Source organism: Amblyomma maculatum, chromosome 1, assembly GCF_055883805.1.
Source record: "Amblyomma maculatum isolate TAMU_Amacu chromosome 1, ASM5588380v1, whole genome shotgun sequence".
Lineage (NCBI taxonomy): Eukaryota > Metazoa > Arthropoda > Arachnida > Ixodida > Ixodidae > Amblyomma > Amblyomma maculatum.
This window is the reverse complement of record NC_139344.1, coordinates 132,963,703-132,991,163: the sequence shown is the minus strand read 5'-3', so window position 1 is coordinate 132,991,163 and position 27,461 is coordinate 132,963,703. Positions and strand designations below refer to the sequence as shown.

The 27,461-nt window shown below is 45.2% G+C and overlaps 1 protein-coding gene across 1 annotated transcript in view; it reads right to left on the bottom strand.

The window, feature by feature from the left end:
* LOC146203957 (alanine aminotransferase 2-like) overlaps positions 1-27,461 on the bottom strand; it is a 57,907-nt gene that overhangs the window by 5,557 nt on the left and 24,889 nt on the right. Inside the window, exons 5-10 of the mRNA XM_084603761.1 lie at positions 23,857-23,970; positions 22,382-22,511; positions 21,319-21,398; positions 18,578-18,711; positions 15,786-15,891; positions 10,097-10,162 (exon numbers count right to left, since the gene is read on the bottom strand). Of these exons, the coding sequence (XP_084459887.1) occupies positions 10,097-10,162; positions 15,786-15,891; positions 18,578-18,711; positions 21,319-21,398; positions 22,382-22,511; positions 23,857-23,970 (630 nt within the window). The remainder of the gene's footprint in view (positions 1-10,096; positions 10,163-15,785; positions 15,892-18,577; positions 18,712-21,318; positions 21,399-22,381; positions 22,512-23,856; positions 23,971-27,461) is intronic.

The window sequence follows — 27,461 nt, the reverse complement described above, 5'->3', positions numbered from 1 at the left end:
ATATATATATATATATATATATATATATATATATTGTAGTGTGGTAATTTTCGTCTTTATAGCCACTACCATGCATCGCGAGCTGGCGCACTCGAGGACGAAGAAGTTGGTCGCTGCCTTGCTGATTCGCCACGCCTGACGCTCCACTGCGAGTTCCTCCTGAGCGGCTATATCCATCTGAATAAACACACCCCTACAATTGGTGCAGGTGCTGCTGGGTACGTTCCCATCCACCCTGGAACTTAGAAGCCGCACATTGACCTCTGCTTCCACCATACCAGACGAGGCCATCTCGACATCGGCGCCCATACCAACCACGGTACTGTGTTCTGGCATTCTACGGCAGCGTGATCCATGCCTCTTCAGTGGCACGGCTGACCAAGACGTCGACGACTGGTTGTCGGCGTATGAACGTGTCAGCAGTTATAACAGATGGGACGACACTATCAAGCTAAGTAATGTGATCTTTTACCTGACCGACGTGGCGAACCTTTGGTTTCGCAACCATGAGGCAGACCTGCCATCTTGGTCTGCGTTTAAGAAGAATTTTGCGGAAGTGTTTGGCCGTCCTGCAGTTCGCAAGCTGCGAGCAGAACAACGCTTGCGTGAGCGCACTCAGCATGCCGAAGAGTCCTTCACAAGTTATATAGAGGACATCGTTGACCTGTGCAAACGTGTCGACCCACTAATGTCCGCAGCGGCTAAGATCGGACACATCTTGAAAGGTATCTCCGAGGACGCGTGTCAGATGCTCTGGGTGAAAAATCCTGCCTCCGTCAGTGACGTGATTAAACTTTGCCAGAGCTACGACGAGCTTCGAAAGCAGCGCGCTTCTACCCGGCGGTCCGGTGTTAGAGACGGCACCATCTCTACACTAGCACTGGGCGGTTCTATTTCATCAGAGGACAGCCCTTTGATTCAACAGATCAAAGCCTTCGTTTGCGAAGATGTCGCCCGCCAGCTATCCCTGTTCCCTCAATTACAAGACACTGGTCGCCTTGTTCCTGACATGGCTCCATCCTTGGCCCCTACCATACGGCGTGTCGTGCAAGACCATATCGCTGATGTCCTTCCGCCTAGCCCCGTGCTGCCGCCCAGCCCTGTGCAGCCGCAAGTAATGGCACCATTGACGTACGCCCAAGTTACAGCCAGGCCGCTAATGCCAACCGCCCAGCCCCGTGCTGCCGCCCAGCCCTGTGCAGCCGCAAGCAATGGCACCATTGACGTACGCCCAAGTTACAGCCAGGCCGCCCCTTCCAACCATCCTTCGCCTTTGCCTGGGTCGGCGTTCCATGTCCCTATTCCAAGGGTACGCCAACGCCCTACGAACCCTTGGCGCACCGCAGATAACCGGCCAATCTGCTACTCTTGCGGGCTGCCGGGCCATGTAGCCCGTCTTTGCCGCCAACGCCTTCCACCTTCTCGCCCTGATCCCTGGAACTACTTGTACGACGCCGACCAGCCCTCGCCGAGAACTCAACCTGGTTCCGACTTCGTTTCTCGGGACAATCAAACGTATATCTCTCGCAGATCATCTTCCTCTCGTCGCCGTTCACCATCACCGCTTCCCCGACGTTCTACCGGCGCTGTTGAGGGAAACTAACAGTCGCAGTTCCCGGAGCAAGAGCTGCGCTTGGTTCGAACTCTTCAAGTCCTCCGTCTTCTCCCGCTAACGTAATACAAGTGTTCGTCGACGGTGTCGCAATACTCGCTCTTGTTGACACGGGTGCTGCCGTATCCGTCATCAGTGAATCTCTTTGCCGTCGTCTTCGCAAGGTGACCACCGCACTACCCGACTTTTCGCTTCGCACCGCTTCATCCCAGCGCATTCATCCCTCAGCAGCGTGCACCGCCCTTGTTCTCATCGAAGACGTCATATACACCATCGAGTTTATTGTACTGGCTTACTGCTCACACGACATCATCCTGGGCTACGATTTCCTTTCCACTCATCGTGCCGTTATTGACTGCGCCCGCGCGGAAGTTGCCTTTTTTCCTGTGTGTGATACTGTCTTGTGTGACGTCCCTACCCGGTCTGTAAAACTCCTTGTCGCCAATGACACAGACATTCCTCCATTTTCTGCTGCCCTCGTTCCACTCTACTGTGAAAGTGTTACTACTTCGACTGTCTTCTTCACACCGTCCGATGCCGCTTCACGCCATCCGTGCCTCCTGCTTCCATTTACTGTTCTCAAGTTCGAAGAAGGTCTTAGTGCAATGTATGTATCGAATTCATTTTCGTGCCCATCCGTCCTGCTACGTGGTGAGTGTCTCGGTCGTATTGAAGAACTTGATCCTGCGCGTGTAAATACTCTTCCTGCCACGCCTACTTCATTAGACGTTAATGTTCTCAGCTCTTGCGATATAGCGACCGCTTCGACACTACCCGATGTTCTTCAACAAGCTATTGACGCAGATATTCCACCCGCGCAACGCGATCAACTCTCTGCTCTTCTACGCAGCTTCACTTCTGCCTTCGACCTTCCTCACACTGCTCTGGGTCGCACGTCTGTCGTTACGCACACAATCGACACTGGTACAAACGCACCTTTGCGACAGCGTCCTTACCGCGTGTCGGCCTCTGAGCGCCAAGTCATTGCTGATAACGTGGACGATATGCTTCGCCGGGGCGTCATACAGCCATCAAACAGTCCATGAGCTTCTCCGGTTGTTTTGGTCACCAAGAAAGATGGTTCCATCCGGTTTTGCGTCGATTACCGTAGGCTAAACAAGATCACGCGAAAAGACGTCTATCCTCTGCCACGAATCGACGACGCCTTGGACTGTTTACACGGAGCCGAGTATTTCTCCTCTTTGGATTTGCGCTCTGGCTACTGGCAGGTGCCGATGGCTGACGATGACCGCTCGAAAACTGCCTTTGTAACACCTGATGGCTTATACGAGTTCAACGTTATGCCCTTTGGCCTTTGCAATGCCCCAGCTACTTTCAAGCGCCTGATGGACACTGTTCTTCGTGGACTCAAGTGGCAGACCTGTCTTTGTTATCTGGACGACATCGTAGTTTTTTCTACTGACTTTTCTTCTCCCCTTCTCCGCCTAAAGGATGTCCTCACGTGTCTCGCCGACGCTGGGCTTTAGTTGAATTTGAAGAAGTGCCGCTTTGCCGCTCGAAAACTCACAATTTTAGGCCACGTAGTTTCTAAGGACGGTATTCTTCCCGACCCCACCAAACTTCGCGCAGTTGCAGAGTTTCCGAAGACAACCTCCCTGAAGCAGCTCCGGAGCTTTATCGGCCTCTGCTCCTACTTTCGACGTTTCATCTTGAACTTCGCCTCTATCATCGCTCCTCTGACCCAGCTCCTTGCCGGCAGCTCCGACCTATCAGCCTGGACTCCGGCCTGCGATAAAGCCTTCGACACTTTACGCCGCCTTTTGGTTTCGCCTCCCATTCTACGCCACTTTGATCCGACTGCGCCTACGGAGATTCGCACTGACGCCAGCGGTATCGAGCTTGGTGCCGTCCTTCCATAACGTAAGCCTGGTTACAGCGAGTATGTTGTGGCATACGCCAGCCGAACATTGACGAAAGCAGAATCCAATTATTCAGTCACAGAAAGGGAATGTTTGGCCATTATTTGGGATATCGGAAAATTTCGTCCCTATGTGTATGGCCGACCGTTTTATGTTGTGACCGATCACCACGCTTTGTGCTGGCTGGCCTCTCTGAAAGACCCATCCGGTCGCCTTGCTCGCTGGGCTCTCCGTCTCCAGGAGTATGACATCCATGTCATTTATCGATCAGGTCTGAAGCATACGGACGCGGATGCTCTTTCCCGCTCGCCATTGCCTAGTGATACCTCGTCTGAGCACGTCTGTGCTTACGATTTGTCGACTCTTTCCACTGTCGACATAGTTACCGAGCAGCGAAATGACCCGTTGATCAGTGCACTTTTGCATTTTCTTTCAAGTCCTAATCCCGGTCATTCATCCAAAGCGCTCGTCCGGCATGCCCACCACTTCTCCATTCGTGACGGTCTTCTCTATCGCCGCAATTATTTGCTTGATGAACGGAAGCGGCTTCTAGTCATCCCGCGTCATCTCCGCGCCGACATTTGTGCTGCGTACCATGGTGACCCACAGTGTGCCCACGGTGCCGTATTGAAAACCTACACGCGCCTACGTCTGCGATTTTATTGGCGTGGATTGTACCGCTTTGTACGACATTTTGTGCGCGCTTGCGAATCTTGCCAACGCCGGAAAACTCCACAGAAGTCCCCTGCTTCGTGGCAGCCGTTACCCTGTCCTGCTCGTCCGTTTGACCACGTTGGCATAGATCTCTAAGGCCCTCTTCCTACTACTTCCACTGGAAACCGGTGGATTATCGTGGCAGTAGATCATCTTACTCGCTACACTGAAACATCATCGTTACCCTCTGCCTCCGCAAGAGACGTTGCTTTGTTCCTTCTCAAAAACTTCATTCTTCGCCACGGGACTCCGAAGGAACTGCTCAGTGATCGCGGACGCGTTTTCTTGTCCGAAGCTCTTGAGGCACTACTGAAAGAATGCCGCATCATTCACCGCACCGCAACTTCTTACCACCCTTAGACGAATGGCCTGACCGAGCGCTTCAACCGTACTCTGAGTGACATGCTGGCCATGTACGTCAACGACGCTCATTCCAACTGGGACCAAGTTCTTCTCTTCGTAACCTATTCGTATAATACTGCGATACAGACCACCACTGGATTCTCTCCCTTCTTTCTTCTTTACGGATGCGAGCCAACCTGTACAATGGACGCGCTCTTTCCCTACCGCCCTGATGTCTCTGAATCGACGCCACTCTCGGATGCCGCCCAGTACGCAGAATGTCGTCAGTTCGCCCGTTCGCTTATAACGGAAAACCAGTGGCAACAAAAACATCACCGTGACACCGGCGAGCCTTCTACATATGCACCTAACTGCCTGGTATGGGCCTGGGTTCCTGCCACAACCACCGGCCTTTCAAAGAAGCTTCTTGCTTGATATCATGGTCCATACCGAGTCCTCCAACAAACATCTCCTGTCAACTACGTAGTTGAGCCTGTTACGCCCTCTGCGGACATGCGTCGCCGTGGACGCGAAACAGTTCATGTCAACCGAATCAAGCCATACTACGATCCGTCTGTTCTGTCGGCTCCATAAGTCGCCAGAATGGCTCCTTCTCTACCCGGGGGAAAATGTAGTGTGGTAATTTTCGTCTTTATAGCCACTGCCATGCATCGCGTGCTGGCGCGCTCGAGGACGAAGAAGTTGGTCGCTGCCTTGCTGATTGCGAGTTCCTCCTGAGCGGCTATATCCATCTGAATAAACACACCCCTACAATATATATATATATATATATATATATATATATATATATATATATATATATATATATATATATATATATATACCATATCAAATCGTGCCGTATATCTCACTCGTCGAAAGGCTTGTCTTTGCAGTTCTTTTCTTTTTTTTTTTTTGAGGGGGAAATGCAGTTGGCAACTTGCAGTGAAAAATAAAGGACTGCGTTAAGGGATAGCCATAGATGAACCACCATGTAATTTCTTGATCTGAAACCTACGAAGGCCTGACTCAGTAAAGTAGTAGTACCAAATACCTACATGCTTTCTTAAATCTTCTATCGTGTTTGAAGGCAGACCGTGTCGCGTTCGTAAGAGGCTAGAAAAATGTATTCTGCAATGTCCGCGCGCAAACTGTTTGTTGATATGCCTCGATGATGCCACGCTACGTCAACACATCCAGAAAGCACGCAGTTGCGGAGTTCTGAGAGTACCGGTATCGTAGCTCACATTTCCTGCGACCTGCTGTACATATCAGGTGTTTTCAAACCTTTTGCCTCAAGGATAAGGGATTTCCAGGCATTCTACCTCAAAAAACTCCAACAGCCACCAACGTCACAATCAGGCGATGTTGCTTGTTTATGAACTCGGCCTCGTTTTTTCTGCGTATTGACTTGTTTTCTAAAACATTTTTTTTTATCGTTTTTGGCGATCACCTTTTTATTAAATGCTCACCTATCACTTATGTTCAGACCTATAGAATAAAAACAAAATCTACAATGACATGGGGCATAAGACCAGCCTGACACGAATTGCACGCCTAAGTACAAAATCACGCGACGGTTCGCCCGCATTTCGTTTGTTATCTGCCGCTTGAGCGTTGGCGCGGAGCGAGCGCATTTTTCTACTTCGACAGGTACTGTTTTTCAGCGCACATCAGTTCGTCGGCGGCAGAGCTTCGCCCCGGCGCCGCCAGCACCATCGAAGGGCCCGAAAAAAAAAAAAAAAAAAAAAAAAAAGAAGCCAAATGTGAGGCCAAAACTGTGCCTTTTTGAATTCGTTAACTTGACTGTGTGGCCCACGCCTTCAGCCACCACCCACACGAGTTAACATGGGCAACATGCAGCCTTTAAAAATTTTCGCCGGCATACTAGACATAGAGGAAGCTTGCGGAAACCACAAAATTAATTCTCGAAGTCCCTGAGTTCCGCAGAACCAAGTTTGAGTACTCTGGTACGGATCATTCGATTTTTTTTTCTTTTTTGCCTTGAAGAAGTGGATCTGTTTCAACCCTGGCCGCGCTTTTAACATTAAGATGTCAGTGAAGTCGCATGTGGATGGCTGAAAGCGCAGCCGCGTTGGACTCAGTAGCCGTGCCTTATAGAAGAGAAGCTATAAAATTACCAGTATTGTTGGGGTAACACTCTAACTGTACCATACAACTGTATGTTATTCAGCATGATGTGTTGTGGGGCTTTCTGTTTTTGTATTTCACTGTATTAGCAGCAAAACACCCCTCTATCAAATAACTCACTTGCAGCACCACGGAAGATAGTGACCTCCTCAGCCAGTCACAAGAGCGCATTAAACGTGTTCCTCTACGTCGCATCATCTGCGCGTCGTTGCTTGCGCCGTACGCAGCATAAATAGGTTCTATAGCTGCCTAGGTACCGAATACTCAAATATTTTTAAGAAGGTTTAGAATCGTATTTTGTGTGACGTTACGCTGTTTGTCACATCATTGCGCTTATATTAGCGCACCAAAACAAAGAAATGATGAAAACATCAGCATAGTGCTGTCATCTCGTTATAGAGCTCAGCAAGCCGCTATTATGCGCCATTTCGTGGCTTGAGTGGCGGCGCCGTTGGCGTCATGGTAGGCAGTGTAGGCACCTCTGGAGCTGTCCAGAGGGCCTTCCTGTCACAGTTAAAACCGATCAACCCACGTGCGAAATTACCCTGGTCCTCCCTCAACCGGTTATGGCATATCCGAAACACAGATATCTCAGACAGTCTGGTGAATGGCACGTACGTTTGGGAAAATGGGGAAGCCCTTGAACCTGTTGCGTCCTGTATACACTTAAATGCAAAGTGTGCTACAAGTACTGATCCTTTTTGCAAGTGGCAGAGGATAACATGGGAAATAAGATTCTGTTCAACCTCGAGAAACCTTCCAAGCTTAATTATACGGAACATTGAGGCCTCGGACAGTTCGGTGAGCGGTAGCGTAGGACTACTGAGGAAGCCATTACCGTTATGACTCCCTGTTCTTAAGTGCGAAGTTAAAGTGTTCTCAAATTTGGTGTCACAGTAATAAAAATATCCAGCTGAGTAACGAAAAAAAAAAGAAAAATGTAGAATAGGAAGATTCTAGCCTTCCGCTTTTCTTGCTCAAACATGTTTAAATATGCAAAAATGTGTTCAAAGACGCAGTAATAACCCATTGCACTATAGAAGCTTCTAGAAGTAGAGTGTTTAACTGCGCTTTCAATCGTTTTCAAAAAAATCTCTCCGATTTGTTGCTAGCTGTCGGTACTGAACCACAAGCTGTGGGAATCGCTTATATTCCGTCTTCGTAAAGTTTATCTGATTGATCGACAGGTGACGCTGCTCACCAAAGGCATTGTGGAATGTGGGACTGTACCGTTGATAGAACGGATGCGTGCTTCTTGATTACGCCGGTGACGGAGCTATGCTTTCTACTAGAAAAAGAGTTGCGCTCAAATTTCGCATTTCCGATACCGTAATCGCCGGTGCCATTTTTAGAGCGTTATAGGTCTGCTGCGTTAATTTGCAAGTTTTGCGTTATTCCTGCATCTATTACTTCATCTGTCAGATGGCGACAGATACTCGTGCGCAGCATGCTGTTTTATATCGCATTGTGCAGCAAACGTCGTCGGCCTCATCGTTATGCAGGCAATCACGCCTAGTGTAAAACTGCAACCCACATTCGTGCTGTGCATTGAAAATTGTCATCGTCATGAAGTTTCATCTGCGCAGCTCCTTCATTTAACCTAAAGAAAATACGCCATACACATACGCCATCTCGTTAAAGACAGATCGCAGTCGTGCCAGTCAGGCTGCCGCGACCATAGACCAACGAAAAGCCAGACTAGCCCGTTGCCGAGAAGCTTACTAAGCTTGGAAGTGAGCCGAGATCGAAGTGGGAGCAGTGACCGGCTGCGGCCGAAGGCTAGCGCTCGTGAAACTTGATTTACGTAGTGAAGAGTCCGACGGAAATCCGCCTGGTCAGGCATGGCGATGCAATCAATTGAAGCCGTCACTGGTCACTGCAGAAAAAAGAAAAGACGTTTCGAAACCTGTACGGGTTTCTTGTTCACAGTGAGCAGGACAAGAACGGTGGCGAATTTATAACCCAAGAGTGTGATGTAAAGATCGGGCGTAGATGCTTGAGATAGGGTCGGCGTTCTTAATTAATATCGTATGCGTTGTTTGAATGAATAGCGATTGCAGAAGAAGCGCGACGTCAGATTTCGTTCTTTGGATAAGATGGAGGCATTTCCCCAGTCAATCTGATGGCCAGTGTCGTGTGCATGGACCGCGAGCGCATTTGTGGCATACTTGTTTTTTTTTTTTTTTTTTTCACATCGCGTCGATGATCTTGAGTGATGAAAACTTTCCTGCCTCATCGATGTAGGCATGAGAACAGCTCAGGCATGGCATCTTGTAGATAACTCCTGGAAACTGCTCATTTGGCAATCAGTCTTGGCGGCGAATGCGGAGACTGCTGATTGTAGGACTTACCGAACACGAGCAAGCATTCCGTACGTGCGTGGCATCAGTGAAGCATTGTCTCGTGTGTTTTCAAAATATGACTTGCGCGTGGCCCACATGCTTGTCAGGAAGCCACGAAATCAGCTAAGGAATTTGAAAGACCGATTGCTAAATGAGCAGTTTCCACGCGTTATCTACAAGATACCATGCCTGAACTTTATGCCTACATCGGTGAGGCAAGAAAGTTCTCAAAACGCAAGAAAGATCACCAACGCGATGTGAAAAACGACAAGCATGCCACAAATGTGCCCGCGAGTTATGCAAACGACACTGGCCCTCAGATTGACTGGGGCAATGCCTCCATTTTATCCAAAGAAAGAAATCTCACGTCGCACCTTCTTCTGCAATCGCTATTCATTCAAACAACGCATACAGTATTATATAAGAACGCCGGCCCCAGGCCAAGCTTCTACGCCTGATCTTTACGTCAAATTGTTTGGTTATAAATTCGTCACCGTTCTTGTTCTGCTCACTGTTAACAGGAAACTCGTACGGGTTTCGAAACGCCTTTTGTTTTTTCTACTATGGTCAGTGACTGCTTCGTTTCAATGCGAAACTTGGTTTAAGTATAGCTGAACTTCTGAAAGCTTTTTTAACGGTGAAGTCATTTTATCCACCAACCTTCATCCTTCTAATTTAGACCTAGGAGCAGCAGAATCGACGCTTAAAATACTCGGAATAAAAATTAAAAAAATTAATCTGTCATGGAATTGCTCTGTGTGAAATGAGGCCAAGGAAAAAGGCTATAAGTTGAGGCTCAGAAATCCGTTGAGCCTCAAGTACTTACCACAGCTCCATGCACTGCATTGGAGATCGTAAAAAAGACGGTGTGGCTACGGCTAACGGCTGACTTGTAGTTAAATGAATTAATCCTCCTTTTGATGACCACTTTAGCTTTACATCATGATACAAGTGATGCTTGAATGGTGCTTAAATGATTCTTAAATGGCAAGTTTAAACATGTTCAAAAAAATGAAGAAATTAACTTGCGACTATGTTTTTACTAGACAACGTACCTGAAAGTACAGATCATGTGATGGCTCCCCCTTGCTTGGTGGCCGCACGAAGCAGTCCAAGGCTATCTGATAGTTGGAAGACAAGGAGGAAAAAAGTCTAGTATGATTAAAAACAGCACATTCTATTTTCGTTTGCATTGTTTACCACAGAGTGGCAAATTTTCTCTCTTTTTTCTGCATGCTGGTGCATCCTCGAACACAGAAATAAAAACAAACAAAACGATTATTTTCTTCCGCAGAAGAATATACAACGATTCTCGACGTTCTCAGAGAGATCTTGGCTTCTTGCAGCTTAAGCGGTTAGTACCAGATGTAGAAAGCATTTCAGGTGAACGCGTTGCCCCGCTTCTGTTACAAAATGCCAAAAGCCGAATATTTGTATACGCATCGCAGGTCCGGAGGCTTAGCGCTTCTTTTGAGCTAGCTGTGAACGTTTGTTCTTTACTTTGTTTATTACAATTTTAGTTTTCTGCTGGTGTTTTAGCTGGCAAGGGATGCCTACTTCGTGCGTGTAGAGACTGCTGTCCTAAATGCAACAGAAATGTAGAAAATGCTGTGCGATTCGATGCAACTCGTGGTATACCAGACATGTGATGCGAAAGTGTCCTCTTTGTGGTTGTGAAAGGAGAAACCCCTTGAACGTTTGACGTCAAGTAATTACATTAAAAACCACATCTTTCAAGCGACAAACTACGCCCGTGAAAAGCATTTAGAGCCAAATTACATCACAAATGTTTGGAATGCAGTTTATAAAAGACATGTGCTCTTAGTGCGCTACAAAGAGTGGCCCATATCGACGGACGCTGTGATATCGCCCCTTTTCTGAAGTGATCCGACGAATTTAAAAAAACAACAAACCACAGAATAAACCAGGACGCAGTTATCACAGAAAAGTTATTTCAAATTCAACTGCTTAGGTGCTAAAGTGGTCATTTTTTTAAGGCATAAAACTTTAAAAGCATCTGAGAAATGTAATTTCTGTTAAATTTGACCGCGAAGTCTAACCAGTATGTGGTCGAAAAATTATCCGATGTCATTATTAACGCATGTGGCCAAAAGGAGAATCCATGTCTGCCCGCTTTCTTGCAGTTGGGCTGTATGCTTTTCGAGTACCATTAGTTGAAACCTCCAAAATATGGCAACTTCCAGGTGTGTGCAGGATAATGAATAATAGCATCGGATAAAACTACCTGACGTGACTCTATAGTGTCCTAAGCTGGACCTTGCGAGCCACAGTAAATGAGCTGAAGGCCGAACTTGTCCATTTTGTCGAGAGCGTAATTGAATGCCAGCACTTTCTTTACAATAAACCCAGCTAGGCCAGTATACAAGATTAGGTAATTTATTATTTGAACTGTTTTTTTTTTTTAGCAGAAAACTGCTTAAAGGCACCGTTTGATATCCAGAATCTAGGTTCGCGGCACCTGCTATTGTGACCAGGTCCGAAGCAGCCCGCAGTCTTCCAGAAAACACGAGGGAGGTTACGCAAATCAATACAAAGAGTCTCAAACCGCTCAAATTGCCCCGCTCCTATTCGTCGGTGGCCATATTGAAGTTTTGCATCATCACTGATCTCACCGGTGACTGCGGTTACGTCATCAACAAGACTAAAGTGGTGACGTTCCCCATGTGTTAAATATTGACTGAAATTGTGAGCGAAACGAGGTAACCCCAAAATCAGTCAACTTGAATACAGCGAAAATAGCGGCTGTGTTCCTTGATTGATTTACTAATTGATTGATTGATTGAAAACACGTTTATTCCACTTTTTTGTGGTGGAAGGGCTGTGTTCCTTGGGTCGCACCGATACAACTGTCTCACAGCCAGCGCATCGCTGTGTTTCTTGCGATGCGCTGGCTGTGAGACAATTGTGTCGGTGCGATCCACGGCGTAGGAGGGAGCACGAAGACGCGTTTGACGTACCGGACTAGTTGTTCCGACTAGTTCCGGTGAGTGCGCAGTCACTGCGGCTGCATGCGCACCGCGTTTTTTTTTTTTTTTTTTTTTTTGTTTTTGGTATCGGGGGCTGCCAACTTGCGTCGGGAACGTAACACCGTTTGCATCGCACAGGCGTCGATCAGCAGGTGCTAGCGCCGATAGCGGAAGCCATCGGGCGGAACGCTGATTGCCGTCAAGGCGCCGCGGGGCGATATGGAAAGGAGTCGCTAGGTTCTACGTTGTGAACATCACAGTAGTGAGCAGATTTTGGTTTTAACTGCGTGTGTTTGGCTATGAGTTCGGAAGGTTATTGTAAACTTGTATTGGGCCTGTTTTATTACAGATCTGCGAAGCGAGCACACCCACTTTTGACCCTCGCTGCTCCGCCGGACCAAGGCCTCCAAACAACGCGTCAGTCTATCGGTACTCTGTGCGCCGAAAGGTGAACGAAGGCCTGCTGAACGCCTGCGATTTTGTCTTGGGAAACCTGCGTTGGTCATCGAACGATCTTGATTATATGCATTAATATGTGCAATGGACCACTTGCTGTAAGTTGGCTTCTCTGCAAATCTTGTTTTCCAACCAAAAGGACTCGTTCCCACTCTCGCAATGTTAAGAAACGAACAGAGGAAAGTTCTTTTTTCTTTCCGTCTTCAAGATTACCCAGCGAGACCTGATAAAAGTTCAATAGCTGTATATACCTCCCCTTTATATGTAAAATGCAGGACGAAGAGACTAGGGATTTTAGTGCCTTGATCCTGGAACATGACTGGTTTCGGCCCATTCGTTACGCTCCCTCCCTACGACACGTTCGCTGCTCGAAAGTGTGAGTATGCTGTAAAAAGCGCCTGCTTCTTTTCGATTCAGCAAGGACTAGAAGAGCATTGTGTGATAACGAGACCTTTTGGTTGAAATACGAGCCTTGCAGAGAAGCTGACTTGTATTCCAGCGAGTGATCGATTGCCTGAATTCGCTGAAGCTGCACGCATAAGACGGGCTAGTTATGCGTATGAATGCATGTTAAAGCACAAATTTAATGTTATAACAGCAGCAACCAAATATTCAATGTTTGAAATCTCTTTACTGCCTAAGAAACCGTAGCGCTTGTGTTATGCAGGTAATCTTAACACATTTTTTTTTATATCACTGTGAAGCTACAAGGCTGTCCTTACAATGATGCTTGCTTGAACATCCCTGTGACACGTTGCCAGCATTCCTGGGAATGTTTACCTGTAGACTAGTTGGTGTGGATATTTGATTGTAGACTAGAACATGCAAAAGGCGGACTTAAGTGGATGTCATTGTTTGATTATGCAGGAGACAGTGACTACCCACTGGAGTCATGGCTGCTTACACCAATGCCAAGTCATCCCAGACCCAACTTGCTGTCCCTTCTCTGCTATCACCTTGCAACCTGGCACAGTTGGCTGTGGCCACTAGCTGTGTGATAAACATGCCTAAACCTAAAAGAGTAGCGTTACAGCAAGGTAATAAATGTCCATGACGCTTATTGGAATAAGGAAATGGCACCGAAGATTTTTTACTGCCACATATATTCAGTAAAAGCCCTTATTTCTTTGCCGCTGCATTTCACTCAAGTGTTTTTATTTAGAAAGAGACACCATACATACCAGCACACTTACCTTGATGTACAATGACCATACAACATTGACATTTATATTGCAGAGTAATTATTGGGCTCAAAGAAGCCGTTTCCTTCCAACATATTGAAGCTACCTATACAAATAGATACTGTATGCATGGTGCAGTGGGCGAAATGTTTACTATCAGAGATAAAATTGCCAGCTGGATGGCATACTACTAGAAATCTTGCTAAGGGCTAAATGCTTTAACGCCTTCTAGGAGAATGGTGTACAAATACTAGGCTGCAGTGTCCAGAATGATTGCTGAATGATTTCGAAATTCTAGTGACAATGATATAAAGCATCATACATGCATTGTTAATGCAATGTGTGAATAGATGTTATGTACACTAATAAAACATGTAAAACAACAAGGGGAATGCTGAACAGCTTGAAGACAGTAGAGGCAGCTAAAACATGAGCATTAAAAAATGTTTTACACCATAAACATGGTAGAACGAGAGAAATAAGATGGCTACTCAGTAAAAAAGAGCACTGAACAAGGGTTGATGAGAAACCTTGGTTTGCAAGCCAAAATTGAAATGTTTGCTTGGCTTGCAAACTTTCACCACGCTAATCACTGCAGGTTCGTAGCCTTCATTGTTTTTAATCGGATTTTTCCAGCTACTCACGACATCCGCACAGGACCTCGATTTTAGACGACGCACGAAAAATATCAACTAGCCGAGGAATCAGCTGTTTTCTACCAAGCCGCCATGTGTACTCTTTGACGCCATGAGCGTGCCCTCGCGGAGACAAAATGTTACTAAGGAGAGAATTTAATTGCAATTCCTAAAACAGATCTCCTTATGCTTGATTTAACTTAGTTGTAAATACAGTTGCTCGGCAGAATAAATATTTACTAATTTTATTTACTGCGTATCAACCGCGTCGTTTCACAAAAAGTTAGGAGACGGTCCCTACCGTTGCGACAAATGTATAGCAATATTCACGACCGCGGAACGTTACAGAATGCCCCCCCCCCCCCCCCCTCAAGTTTTTGCGTCGCCGCGGCAACAATCGCTAGCGTTCTCGCTTGCACGTAGTAAAACAGACTTAAATCCTAGTTTTACACACACTCACGATAACAATCGCGATGCGAAAAAGCTTAGGGGGATGCTTAAGCTTCGTCTTAAGCGTAGACGCGCAGCGCCTTTATGCCACGTTTTCTTGTTTTAATCATTTCAATATTTGAATAATTATTACTGTAACATCAGTAAACATCCCAAACACACGTCAGTAAGTCATACACACCACAGCATGTTCACTATGTGCCCCTATAACACGCTTGGCACCATTGTCTAAGGAAAGGAGGGATACAAAAGGGCTCTTGGGAAAAAGACAGAAAAATAGAGAGCAGCGGACCAGGCACTGAGAAATTGTGAGCCGGGGAATCTCCGATAAAGCGAGCATTAAGCGATGAAAAACGATATGCGTGCCAAAAAGGAATACGCTGGACGTAGAACAGAAAGGATCGAGTTGTCGGCCGATAGCAGTTTCTGTCTTATATGCCAAATCTCGACGGCTAAGTAAAAGCTCGTCTTAAACAGCCAATTTCTTTTAAAGAATTAGAGGATGATACAAGAACTGCCCTCAAGTAAAGCGCCCTGGCCATATGGTTTAGGAGCTGCATTTTACAAACCTTTCATGCTAGCCACAGCTCATATTTTCGTAAAAGTTCTCGTAGAAGCCTACGAGAAAAGAGCGTATGCCATTGTACATTACACGCCATCACACGTTCTGTTGATACCAAATCTGACGACCCAACGTGGATAAGCATTACCAAGGTTTACTGTAAGGTATACATGAAGGTCCTGACAAAATGAATGCAGAGTGTTATGACGATATTAGTAGGTAGTCGCCATAATGCGGCATCAAGGTCGGGTCATTGGCCGACCCACGAACCGATTGCGCATGCGTAATCCGTGACGTCACGAGTTGGTGCAGCGCTAGCGACCGGCGCGGCGCAGCGGCGGAACACCTGTGGGATGGCACAGCTGGTTGCCTTGGTTACGGCCCTTACACAGTTGTGGACTAAGACAGGCGTGGCAATACTCACTTCTACTAGCCTGGTCTAGCTTTCGACAGAATAATCTGAAACACATTACCTGTGAAAGCGTGGTCGGCAAGACCTCTTCCATGATGTGCTCCAGGTTAGCTTTGTCCACCGAGTCGAGGTTGATGGCCTCGAAGTAGCCTGACTGCAAGCCTCCCCTATGTAAAAGTATTTTGTTTCTTATTAAGTCAGCACCGTTTCAGTCGTCAGATATGAGTAAAACCAGGGATGATTCGAACACTAATTGGCCGCATAAAGGTAAGTAATTTGACACCCGCGGCAATTATACTTGCTCAAGCCAGCACGGAGCAAGTCGGTGACAAACAAGAACGCGTGATGTGCACGTGAACTAGGTCGTCGCCTTTTTGCCTGGCCCCGCTCCTGCACCTGCCTCCTGCCTGCTGGTTCAGAGCTTCCTGGTCCTGTACTTCCCGACGGCTGTGTCGGGCTGTCGCAACAACCCGTGACAGTGGGTTCAATAGTGCATGCGCATGTGCCCGCGTGTCCGAGTTTAAATTTATTTATTTATTTTTACATGGCCACCAAGTCACGAACGTGGTGCAGTGATGAAAGTGGTGATAAATACAAAAGACCACAAATCAGCAGAAGAAAACAATTTGCAAATAATAAACTCCGGACATTTCATTAAGCGTTGAGGCCTGTGCTGCGAGGTGTGCTCCGGCAGAACTCTATGTGCAAGCGGGGGGTCATTTAATGCCGAAACAACGAAAAAAGATGTAGGCGTTTAAGCAAGGCCTGAACCTTGTGACAGAGAGAAAGCTGGGAGTGTTTCAGCCGTAGCCTGTGTAACACCGCCTTTTCTATCCGTGTTTTTTTTTTGCATAATTTTTTTTTTTCAGTTATGTCTTGGGGAAAGGAAGGCAGCTTATACTGTTTGGCGGACGAGACGAAATAATGGACGCCTACAGCTAATCAGGTCAAGCTCATGTTTCATATTTTTATTGTAAATTGCAAATTAGTTTATAAGAAGGAAATACGCAGTGTCTTTCAGATTTGAGGGAAGGGAGGATTGTGGGATTGAAAGCTGAAATAGTGAAAGATGTCCTGTAGTGTAGGGCCACGGAGCAGTTTTGGCCACCTGGTGGCCTAAATTTAACGTCTGCTGACATCGCACAACACAGGCTGCCTATCCGTTTTGGGAAAGGAAGTGCAGTATACTTTTGGGTGGACATCACGAAATCGTAGACACCCACATTTAATTAAGACAAGGTCACTTGAAGGTCAAATTTAGTGCCTCGAGAAGACCGACTCTACCCCTGTGAAGCTTCCACTTCAATTGTAAATTGGCTAATAAGAAAATAAAGGTGCAGTATCTGTTGAGGTCGCTTGAATGTCAACTTATCAGTCATGCGAGACGCGGCTCTACCTATCACTCGTGAAGCTTTAATTCCCTTCAATACAAGAGGTCGAAGTTTCACTGACGCACATTACTAGAGAAAGCAGATCTGAGGCGTTTAGCTTTCAGCTTATGAGGCGTCCATTCAAGTCAGCAACAAAGTTCATGAGAAAAGCGCCAAAATTCGCAAAACATTTTTTTCATAATTTCCCTCTTTGCCACTGCTCATCAGCGATTTCAATACCGAATTCTCTATAACAACAAAGCTTGCTGCTCAGCAACACTGGGATCACGAGCTTTATTAAGGCAATGACAGACAGGCAGACAGGATTCGGAAAATTGAATGCCAGCGAATACGGCCCAGATTAGTTGCGCGAAGGTAGCTGTCACACTGAGTTCGACAAGTTTGTTTCGCACAAATGTTTATTTTCTCTTGTAAGCCCTGTTTGTTTTGTGTAAACGAACGATGCAAGCAGAAAGTATGTTTCAATGTGATGTTGATGCCGCAGTGTATTTAAATTTGGTGTCTTTCTTTTTTTTCTGAATCAGAAATACCTTTTTGAGAAACCACGCCGAGTAAGTTATATCGCCCGAGATCGAAATCTAGATTCGGAATAAATTTTTTTCTTGTATCAACTAACGTCATTTTTTAAGGGTCACCTTGAATAATGACGGTGAATTCAAATAATAACAGAGGCAATCTATCTAAACAAACACATATGCCTGCATATAACGCCATTTGTAACCACCAACTTTGTGTAGCATCGATGTACAACAACCTCAGTTTTCATGAAAGTTTTTTATAATTTTATTTTCTCTAGAAATGTCAGCTGCCTCAAATTCAAGCAAATATTCACCAGCAACTCTGGCATGTGAACAGTAGGATTTAGTGGATGCTTTAACAAACTATAAGTAATGCGCTGTAAGCACTGGAGTCGCGAGGAATGAAGCGGAGAATGCTAAGAAAATCTCACATTCAGAATACCGTTGGTTTTTCTTAGAGAATTGTATACCGCTTACTTGTTCAGTAATCTATGAGTGCATCACGAAGTTGTTGTCAAGAGGGTCAATTAGCTTTTAAATCTGAATGAGCTTTATTCACAAGTCAAAACAAATTCGTTATCGCGCACCTACACCTCGACACAGGCAACACAAATCATGGGTCCAATGTTGGTACCTTGTTGGCCCTACATAACGCCGCACAGTTGCAGCGCAGTGCCGAAAATCGGCCCATGGTTTGTGCTGCCTGGGGACGAGGCGGTGGAAGAAATGTATGCCGTAAATTATCAACTCCCAAATAGGCAGTGAGTGGTGACCACCTCATATGCGCAAGAAGATCAGTTTGCTTGTTTCATATTACGGCTACGTTTCCATATTACGTTTCCATACTAGCGGCACAGGGCCACCTCGATGTTAGATTATTTAGCCTGATTTTCGGAAAACCCTACAAAGTGGCAAGGGTGCGTGAATCTCATTTTCGTACTTACTCAGCAGCGAAGCCTTTCGATATCGAGCTGAACGAAACGAGAGGCATTCTTCTGTAAGGAGCACCCATGGCATTCATTATTTTCCTCACGCTGTGAAAAGGCCTCCTGTTGTTGTAGACGTTGTGCTCAAACACCTAAACATATGAAGCATAAACATACTGATTTTAATTCTCATTATTTCTACATGCTTACACTGACAGATTCAGCAGAAACATTTCAACAGAGACGCTAACTTAGGGCATCGACATCTACAACATACCGGCCAGAGGCCAATACATCTGCTTATTGATATCTGGGAAATAAAACAGAGTAAACACGTAAAATAAATGCCAAGGAATCGCATATATTGTTAAGAGCCTTGCACACATAAGATATAAATAGATTTTAGAACGTCGTCATTGGAAAAATTGCCTGTTGCCGTTTGGTTCTTTCCATGCTCTTCAAGGCGTCGTCCTACAATTTAGCTCTTCTATTACCCTCCCCAGTGCCCCCCTTCCCCTCGTCCCCCTTTTTCCAGTTTTGTACAACAGGGTTTATCAAAAAGTACGGCCCATAGTATTGGCTTTCTTGCCGTGTCGTGACATATTAATGGCCCCTTAGAAGCCGTAAAGCTCCGCACTGGTGATGACGAGAGGTCTGCTCACCATCGAAAAACTTGCAGATGCAGGAATGACGTAAGTACACCGCTACATAGCCCAACACCTACCCTCACGGGCCGGACACGTTTGACAAGCGCTGTATTTCCTGCTGATCAAAAAATGGAGTAGTCATGCTTTGTATAATAAATGTTCGGTTTAGCTTATAAGGTTTACCGTTCCAAAGTGACTCAGGCTATGAAAGACATCGTAGTGGAGGGCTCCGAAAACTTCGACCACTTGGGGTTCTTTAACGTGCACTGAGATCGCACAGCCCCACAGGAGCACTGCTTTCCGCCTCCCTCGAAAAAGGGCCGCGGAGGCCTGTGTTCGGTCCCGAGCGCTTTGGCACAGCAGTCGCTTATCGACTGCATCACCACGGTGGGGCTTGGTATGCTAAAAGAACGAGCAGAACTGTCAGTTCGAGCTGATTTCTGTTTGGACACCTGCCGTCTTAGATCACACGAAAACATTTATCCACCTAATCGTAAACAAATATTCAAGGATTTATTCTTATTATTTCTTAAATCACGCTTGACAAGTGAAACATTTGAAGTTACATTACGAACAAGTTGTAAAGCGATTCGCACATAGACTTTCTCGAATAGGCCAACGCCAATATTAGCAGCGTTCAGTCGTAATATATCTATCTTGCCAAAAGTTTCTTTTGCTGCTTCTGTGAGTTGAACTATCTCCCTTCAGCGCACAGAAAGCTCAATCGAATGTGCGCTACCTACATGTATTATATGAACTGTACACTTACTGCATGATAATTCTACAAGGAAATGTTAAGGAAGGAATCGGAGGCTCATGGCGGTAGATATGATAATTTCCAAAAATAAGAACGATACTCCACCATTCTTTATTTAGTGAGGTAATCAGGTGAAGGAGGTAAATTAAATGGAAGTATCTCAATAACAATGAGGATCCGGTGCTGGTTCGGGAAATGATAGACGAAATGTTAACACTGTGCGAGCGTCGTGTTGGTTTCCGTGGCGACATATTCAGGTTTAACCAATGAGTCACAAAAATTCGAGTATTACTTGAGGCTATCTCCTATTGCCTGCGTGCAGTTTCAAAGCCTTGCATCATATTATAGCTGCCTCGCACTCAGGGAAATACGTGCATACAGGCGTAGCCAATTTTACAGCGCACTGCCTACCAAACCACTACATGTTGCTTGTTATATTTTAGACTGTGTTGGATTGGTTTATAGCGTTAGCCTAACGCAACGCCGAGCATGAGCCTCTGTGTTTCATGATGATGACGCTCAGGTCAGCAGGATAAACGAAGAGTGAAGTGTGATCGAAACCTTAGAGGCCGGACTAGAGGAATTACGAGATTTTTTCCTGATAGGCGAGTTCAGGCCTTTTCGGAAGCGTATTCTTGCGACAGTGACGAAGGTTGCGCGACTCACCTGGCACATGGGCGGACAGGACAGCATTGACAAGTGCGAAATGCCAGGGTACGTAGCTGAAAGATAGCTAGCGCTCTCTAAAACATGGTCATGATATCCAATGAACTCATTTTTATTTCGCACCCTGCCCAGTTAGTGATTTGGCGTGCGAGGTTCCTCGCACACAAACGAGAAGCGATCGAGTCGCTGTTGAATGTCAGCCGTTACAAGAAACGCCCGCTGACCGTAGCGAGACCAATCGATGAGCGGTTTCGCACGAAACGGTGGCAAGCGCCACCAGCGTTACCAAACCTATAGTGATTACGTCGTTCGAAAAAAAGTGGCAACTCTCGTTTCTTTAAGACCCTCGGCCCCTACGGGGACACCGAAAAACCTGTATCAGTATGTTTGGCAGCTGAACGTTGGGAACTTTTCTTAACTGTGCTGGCTTTCGCTATGTTTGATTTGGCAGGATCAGTATGGTTCACCCGTAAATCCGACGTTGGACGGCAAGGCTTATTTGCCTGTCATAGGCTGAGCGATTTTCACCTTAACTTCAAAGAAAAGCAAAAGAAATTGTGCTGTGGCGGAACAGTTTGCGAGCACCTGAAAAAATTAGGATGTTTGATGGAAATTTTATTTATTTTGATAGCGTTATTTTTACTGTCGTCTGCGTGCTTGCTGCCTGTTCAGAGAAAAATTAAACTTACCTCATCTGCCAGAATCGTCAAGTTGTTTTTGTGCGCAAATCGAATAATCTCTTCGATATCCTTCTTCGACAGCACGGTGCCTGAAAACATCACAGGCTTATTTCGCTGCACGTTTGTAAACGAATCGAATGGAGAAGGGGGGGGGGGGTGCGGAGGCTACCATTATTTGAATTCTAATAGTAATACTATTCAGTGAAGTTGTTATGAAGTTCAAAGGCCGTGGATTCAGAGGAAGTACAACTGTTGCCTTATTTAGCTCAAATAATAGTATTAAGTTTAAGTACCTGATCTTCATGCTTAACCGTATACTTGCTTAAGCAGTTCCATCCTACATAGAAATGTGTCCTGGTGCTATTAGAGAAAACAGATTCCGCCTTACTTCTGGATTGAACATGGTAGATTCCCTCAAAAGCGATCGGGGTCATTTTATATCAGAAATAACGAAGAAGGTGAGCGGTGTTTTTTGTAGATCTTTGTATATTTATTTCCTTATGCTTCTCAAAATATTAAAACAGTAGGTATTCATCATTTATTATTAGCATGCCTCCAATCAGGCGCATATATGCTTTTGATATTGCATAAATGTTTTTCTGGTATCATTTTTTTTTTAATTTCATGAGCTTTTCTCCAAGAACCTGTTTTTTTTTTTTTTTTTTTTTTTTTAGCATTCGCCCGCTAGCTTCCGGTGCACTGTGCGTACTGGCGCAAATCATACGCACAGAGAGTCGGATGACGTGTGCTATAAATGGCATGTGAACCATGAAACGTCATCGGATCTTTGTCTTACTTACACTAGTGTCTGCGATTACATGTACCTGAAAACCTTGACTGTTCTTTAAGCTACTGGTCCCGCATAGCTACCTCGCTACTGATAAATGTTTCTTCTTGTGTTTTGCTTCATGTGTGATATACACTCGGCTTATTTATTTTTCTAGCATTTCTTGGGTCAACTTCCATGCGAATGACCGCCCTCAGCTTTTGAGTGGTATTGTTTCAGAAGTGTAAGCTTTTGCATAGGCAAATCTTATGGGGCTACTATTCCAGCTTTAGCCTTTACGCTTACCTGGTGGATTGGCAGGGTTGACTAAGAACAATAGCCTTGGCGTACAATGTTTTTTGGATTCGTCTAGAGCTTCCTGCATCCAGCTGGTGTTGTGAGACCAGTTTCGATCTTCATCCAGGTAATAGTGCGCCTGAATTAAGTGCACAAAGTCGAAGGGAAATGAGTGTGAAGAGCAGCGCGAAGATAATTAAATCAAACAAACAAAATGCTTACACTTGTAGGGCACGCGGCACGCAAGCAATACAGCCCCAAGCCGCACACATATTTATAAGCGTGCAAAAGAGCGCCAAAACAGCCATATAATAATTCCTCCAAGCAGGAGGATGACGTCTATCCTCTAGCCAGAATCACATACGTACTTTGCATTGCTAAACACACATGTTAGACGTGCTGACATTTTTTTCACGTTCGGGGATTAGACTGACGAGATCATATGCACACACACGCCATCAGCTGTTTGAAGTGGTTTTTCGTAAATGAAGCAACACATCCATCTCGAATGTTTTATGATGCCGAAGAAGGTTACTCGCAACTATGCAGAAAAACTGTTTCATCTTCTATAGAATAATGTTTAGTCGAGCATGGATACTGTTGCTAACACTTTAAACACAGCGGCTGCGTTGCATCGGCGGTTCGAGCCGGGGTCCAAGGTTGTGGGAAATGTGATCCAAGTTACGGTGGCCTCATTTCGATGGAGGTGAAACCTGAAATCCCCCATGTGCTGTGGAATTCCAGTACACATGAAAGATCTTCACTTGATCAAAATTAATTCCCATTCGTCCACTACAGCACCCTTCACATCTGATATGCAGCTTATGGACATTATTCTCCATTTACCCCACCATATACTACCATACCGTACCAAACTATATTAAATTTTTTAATGTGTTAGGATTAGAACTCCACGCGGGCAAAATTTCCGTTGGTCGAGCAGGTATTAAAGTGGTGAGGGAGAAATTCCCAGAGAAAGAGGAGAGAAGGACGAAGAGAGGGCGTGAAGATGGGTGGCTGGTGTGGTAGAGGTGAAAGGAAGTCGCCCTATATCGCGCGGTAATTGGTAGATCGGACGAAAGGCTTCTGAATGAGCCTTTAATGAATGCCTCTGTCTCACTAAGACGATGCCCCTTGAAACACAAGCACGCCTAAGGCTAACCAATTGTGGCTGCATCGATTACACCGATCACTTATAATTTGTATACTTATTCAAAGCAATAAAAGTTATACGGCTTTTCAGGTTTTTTAGATCAACTTTATTCTCGCGTTTAGGAAAGCGTGCGCTACTTCCTGAATCATTTATAATGCTTGCTCTTGCCTCCCTCTCGCCTTCCCATAATTTCCATCGGTGTGAATTTAATTTCAGAGCGGAAGTGCATGATTTTAAGCACATGCGAGTGACAATAGAACAGAAAGCATGTTGAGCAAAAACAAAGCCAGAGTAACTGCTTGGGCAATAACATGACTGGATGTCTGCGCACCTCGTAGTATCCTTTGTCCTGCAGCATGCTGAAGTAGCTCGTGTAGAGCGGCAGGCAAGCGAGCACACCGGGAGGTTTCCCGTTTGAACGCCGCTTCAGCGCATCAAGCACCAGCTGCAAAGAGAAAAGAGGGCGGTGCATTGCCACAGAAAGCAGAGAAATATACAATGGGCTGAAGTTCGGGTAAAATGCCGTGCCCGTTTTCAGGCTCAAAAATGTTTCGGTGGTGTAGTGAGCTGTTGGCTTGTGTTGAACATGTTTGCTTATTTAGTTTCACGGTGCGAATCTAGATATGTACGGCGATTGCAGAACACAGACACGCCTTGCGCACGCTACGAACCTGGCTGACCACTTCGCCGAGAAATGCCGCAGCAAGCAAGTCCGAAAGGCGGTCGGTGACGTGCCCTGCTCGCAGCGCGAAACGAATTGTTTAAAACTCCGGTGGTTTTTTTTTCATTATTTTGTGTTTTTAGTTGAATTACATTCCTCGGCATGTCCTGCCTCCAACACAAAAAGCAGTTATTCGAAATTCCGATTAGGTGCTTAAGGTACTTAAGGTGCTTGTTGCTATATAGCGGCTCTTGGACTGCTCCGTCCGTCTGTACATGATATTATGGGAGACAAGGCACCTTCGACTATAAAGGAAGTCGTGAAAGCACTTGCTGACATGTCAGCACACTTTGAGACAAATCAGCTAGAGCTGAAAGAGGCCCTCAAAAAGGTAATTGAAGATGAGCTTGAGCCAGTGCGGAAATCCATGGAGTTCATTAACACAATTTTTGAAGAGCTTAAGGCAGAAATAGCTGAAATGAAAAAGGAACTGAAATATGTGAAAGCTGAAAGCGTAGAAATAAAGAAAGACAACGATCGCCTCTCAAAAGAACTAGAAGACGTGAAGAAAGAGGTGATTGACTTGCAGCAGTACAGCAGGAGAAGTAATCTGGAAATCAAGGGGCTTCCTGTAGTCCAGGGTGAAAACCTTGTCGCTACTTTGACAGATATATCACGCCATTTGCAAATTGAAATCAGTGAGAGTGACATTGATGTCGTTCACCGAGTGCCATCGATGAACAAAAAAGAGTCAAATGTGGTGGTCAAATTTCATTCCCGTGCCGCTAGAGACAAAATGCTGAAAGCTGCCAAAAAACAAAGACTAAACACATTTCACCTGGGTTTCAACAGCTCAGAAGAAAAGAGTTCACCAGTCTATGTTAACGAGCATTTGTGCCCGGCAAAAAAAGTGCTGCTGGGCCACGCTTTGAAGGCAAAAAAAGAGAAGGGTTGGAAGTATGCCTGGGTCATAGAAGGTAAAATCTTGATGCGCAAGACAGACAACTCGCACGTACTGCAGGTGACGCGAATGGCTGATCTCGCCCAGGTACAGTAATAAATAGGCTACCCTGTAATCGCTGTATCTCCGAATGACTTACACTTCTGCTCAAATCGAAAACAAATGGCTTGGGCGCGGTCAGGTATCTGTGTTACACTGCAACATCCGGAGTGCTAGGAAAAACCTCGATCATTTGGTTGCTTATCTGTCACATTACTCGTATCGCTTTGATGTTATTGCGCTGACAGAAACATGGCTCAAGCAAGGTGAAACTGTTGAAATTCCTGGGTACAATTTCCTCTCGCGACCGCGGGATAGTGTATCACGTGGTGGTGGCCTCGCACTTTTTGTTCGAAAAGGGATCGACTACTGCTGTAAATGCAATGCTAGTTATGAAGCAGGTGTAGTTGAAACACTGTTCATTGAAATGAAGTGTGGCATCATTGTAGGTGTTGTTTACCGCCCACCTAGCGCTTGTCTAAACAAATTCTATTCCGTAATGGAAACTACGCTATTATCACTTGCGACGGGTAAATCGTCTTTGATTGTCTGTGGTAATTTCAACATTGATTTGTTGAAAGATGATTGCCGTGATTACCTCTTGCTGATACAGTCCTTTAACTTGACAAATGTTATAGATGAGCCAACTCGAGTCACTAACCAATCCGCCTCTCTGATTGACCATGTGCTTTGCAACAAGGACATAAATGTGTTTGCTGGTGTGTGCGACATTGCCATCTCAGACCACAATCCCATCTTTATTCTTTATCCCTGTGACCCTTTGCTTTATCCTCCCAAGCAGTTTAAAAAACGTACCACCCGAATCGATTACGCTCAAGTGCGATCGCTGCTTCAGTGCACAGATTTCGAAGGCGTGCATGATGATGACATAGATATTGAGTATCAATACCTGATAAGGAAAATCACAGACGTCATTGACCGATCCACTTACACATACACTAGGCGTAACTACGACCATGGTATATGCCCTTGGATGACAAAAGCTATACTTGAAGTCTTGAAAAAGAAAGATTCATACTATCATAAGTGGAAAAACAATCGAACTAATAGGTATTACCGGGAACAGTTTCGATGCTACAGAAACAAATCGGTCGCCATGATGAGGAACTCAAAGAAACAATACTACACTAATCTAATTATGAGACAGGAAGGAAATTCCAAAAAGATATGGGGAATTGTGAGCGATGTTGTTGGATTAAAGAAAAAAGAACATATCCTTCCAGACTTAATCTCAGAGGAGATGGCTGATACCTTCAATAATAATTTCGTCGATCGAGGAAAAAAACTGGTTAATGGCTTTCCTTCAACAACGCCTCACCTAGGAAGACCTATTGCAACAAATAATACCTTCGCTTTCCGGGAGATAACTGAAGAAGAAATGAGGTCAGTAGTTAAAAATCTGCGAGAAAACAAAGCTTGTGGTTATGACGGAATACCATCGAAGGTGCTAAAAGACAATATCGACATTCTTTGCACCCCCTTATGCAACATAATTAACCATGCGATGGTTAGCTCTCAGTATCCAATAAGCTTGAAGATTGCGAAAGTTGTGCCAGTCTACAAGACAGGAGATCCCAATGACCCCAGTAGTTACAGACCCATATCTGTGCTTAGTATAATCAATACTGTTTTTGAAAAATTAATATCCTTACAACTGAACAAGTTTCTGCTTGATAATAATGTAATCTGTGCTGAGCAGCATGGCTTTATCTCAGCCAAATCAACAACCACTGCTGTCACATCACTTTCTCACCATATTAACACTGCTCTTCACAAAAATCAAATTGCAATAGTAATATTCCTCGACATAAAAAAGGCATTTGAGTGCGTCTGTCACTCAGAGTTATTGGAAAAATTAAAATCGTGTGGTATTACTAATGCCTCTCTCCAGTTTTTTGATAGCTACCTTTCCGCTAGAAAACAAAAAGTAGTGCTGAGTGACAGACACTCCACACTACTACCTGTGACTTGCGGGGTCCCGCAAGGATCTGTATTGGGTCCTGTTTTGTTTTCCATTTTCGTGAACGACCTACCGCAGGCCGTTCAATTTTCAAAAGTCTTTATGTATGCAGATGACACTGCTCTTTTGTTCACATCTAAGTCACTCTTGGGCCTAGAAAATACGATAACGTCCGAACTGTTTAATGTTTCAGAATGGTTTCGTGCTAATAAACTAACAATAAATGTAGATAAAACTAAATATGTAGTATTCCACTCCAAGAGAAGAAACATTGACCCTAGTACGATTCACATA